The sequence below is a fragment of the Penaeus vannamei genome, unplaced genomic scaffold (genome assembly GCF_042767895.1).
Source record: "Penaeus vannamei isolate JL-2024 unplaced genomic scaffold, ASM4276789v1 unanchor5360, whole genome shotgun sequence".
Taxonomy (NCBI): Eukaryota; Metazoa; Arthropoda; class Malacostraca; order Decapoda; family Penaeidae; genus Penaeus; species Penaeus vannamei.
Window position 1 is genome coordinate 17,501 of NW_027218338.1, and position 2,070 is coordinate 19,570.

A 2,070-nucleotide genomic window follows, 5' to 3' on the forward strand; every position below is an offset into this window, starting at 1 on the left:
CCCCAGGGAAGTGGGTCCGAGGGCTTGCCCCCGGTAGGGAAATACCCCAGGAAAGTGGGTCCGAGGGCTTGCCCCCGGTAGGGAAATACCCCAGGGAAGTGGGTCCGAGGGCTTGCCCCCGGTAGGGAAATACCCCAGGGAAGGTAGGTCCGAGGGCTTGCCCCCGGTAGGGAAATACCCCAGGGAAGTGGGTCGGAGGGCTTGCCTCCGGTAGGGAAATACCCCAGGGAAGTGGGTCGGAGGGCTTGCCCCCGGTAGGGAAATACCCCAGGGAAGTGGGTCCGAGGGCTTGCCCCCGGTAGGGAAATACCCCAGGGAAGTGGGTCCGAGGGCTTGCCCCCGGTAGGGAAATACCCCAGGGAAGTGGGTCCGAGGGCTAGCCCCCGGTAGGGAAATACCCCAGGGAAGTGGGTCCGAGGGCTTGCCCCCGGTAGGGAAATACCCCAGGGAAGTGGGTCCGAGGGCTTGCCCCCGGTAGGGAAATACCCCAGGGAAGTGGGTCCGAGGGCTTGCCCCCGGTAGGGAAATACCCCAGGGAAGTGGGTCGGAGGGCTTGCCCCCGGTAGGGAAATACCCCAGGGAAGTGGGTCCGAGGGCTTGCCCCCGGTAGGGAAATACCCCAGGGAAGTGGGTCCGAGGGCTTGCCCCCGGTAGGGAAATACCCCAGGGAAGTGGGTCCTAGGGCTTGTATCCAGTAGGGAAATACCCCAGGGAAGTGGGTCGGAGGGCTTGCCCCCGGTAGGGAAATACCCCCAGGGAAGTGGGTCCGAGGGCTTGCCCCCGGTAGGGAAATACCCCAGGGAAGTGGGTCGGAGGGCTTGCCCCCGGTAGGGAAATACCCCAGGGAAGTGGGTCCGAGGGCTTGCCCCCGGTAGGGAAATACCCCAGGGAAGTGGGTCCGAGGGCTTGCCTCCGGTAGGGAAATACCCCCAGGGAAGTGGGTCCGAGGGCTTGCCCCCGGTAGGGAAATACCCCAGGGAAGTGGGTCCGAGGGCTTGCCCCCGGTAGGGAAATACCCCAGGGAAGTGGGTCCGAGGGCTTGCCCCCGGTAGGGAAATACCCCAGGGAAGTGGGTCCTAGGGCTTGTACCCAGTAGGGAAATACCCCAGGGAAGTGGGTCCGAGGGCTTGCCCCCGGTAGGGAAATACCCCAGGGAAGTGGGTCCGAGGGCTTGCCCCCGGTAGGGAAATACCCCAGGGAAGTGGGTCGGAGGGCTTGCCCCCGGTAGGGAAATACCCCAGGGAAGTGGGTCCGAGGGCTTGCCCCCGGTAGGGAAATACCCCAGGGAAGTGGGTCCGAGGGCTTGCCTCCGGTAGGGAAATACCCCAGGGAAGTGGGTCCGAGGGCTTGCCCCCGGTAGGGAAATACCCCAGGGAAGTGGGTCCTAGGGCTTGTACCCAGTAGGGAAATACCCCCAGGGAAGTGGGTCCGAGGGCTTGCCCCCGGTAGGGAAATACCCCAGGGAAGTGGGTCCTAGGGCTTGTATCCAGTAGGGAAATACCCCAGGGAAGTGGGTCCGAGGGCTTGCCTCCGGTAGGGAAATACCCCCAGGGAAGTGGGTCCGAGGGCTTGCCCCCGGTAGGGAAATACCCCAGGGAAGTGGGTCGGAGGGCTTGCCCCCGGTAGGGAAATACCCCAGGGAAGTGGGTCCGAGGGCTTGCCCCCGGTAGGGAAATACCCCAGGGAAGTGGGTCCGAGGGCTTGCCTCCGGTAGGGAAATACCCCCAGGGAAGTGGGTCCGAGGGCTTGCCCCCGGTAGGGAAATACCCCAGGGAAGTGGGTCCGAGGGCTTGCCCCCGGTAGGGAAATACCCCAAGGAAGGGGGCGATCTTAAAGAAATTTCGTCGAGATTTCGGCAGCACTGACACTGGCGCGGCGCATCTTGCAGCGGCGAGTGAACTTAAAGGTTACACGTTTATCAACTGTTTTCATTTTGATTATTTTTTCTGCTTTCTTTTATTGTTTTTTAATCTGAATGTTGCCTCGATTTTTCCATTCTTTCCCATTTCTTCACTTTGTTAGTACGAAGTTTGGCTCGGGTTTTTCATTTTTACGCTTTCTTTCAACTTT

The 2,070-nt window shown here is 61.5% G+C and overlaps 1 protein-coding gene across 1 annotated transcript in view; it reads left to right on the plus strand.

Annotated features, from left to right (window-relative positions):
• LOC138861428 (collagen alpha-2(IV) chain-like) overlaps positions 1-1,477 on the plus strand; it is a 7,374-nt gene extending 5,897 nt beyond the window's left edge. The window contains exons 8-11 of the mRNA XM_070120497.1: positions 171-275; positions 655-738; positions 1,053-1,157; positions 1,361-1,477. Of these exons, the coding sequence (XP_069976598.1) occupies positions 171-275; positions 655-738; positions 1,053-1,157; positions 1,361-1,477 (411 nt within the window). The remainder of the gene's footprint in view (positions 1-170; positions 276-654; positions 739-1,052; positions 1,158-1,360) is intronic.
• The last annotated feature ends 593 nt before the right edge of the window (positions 1,478-2,070 follow it).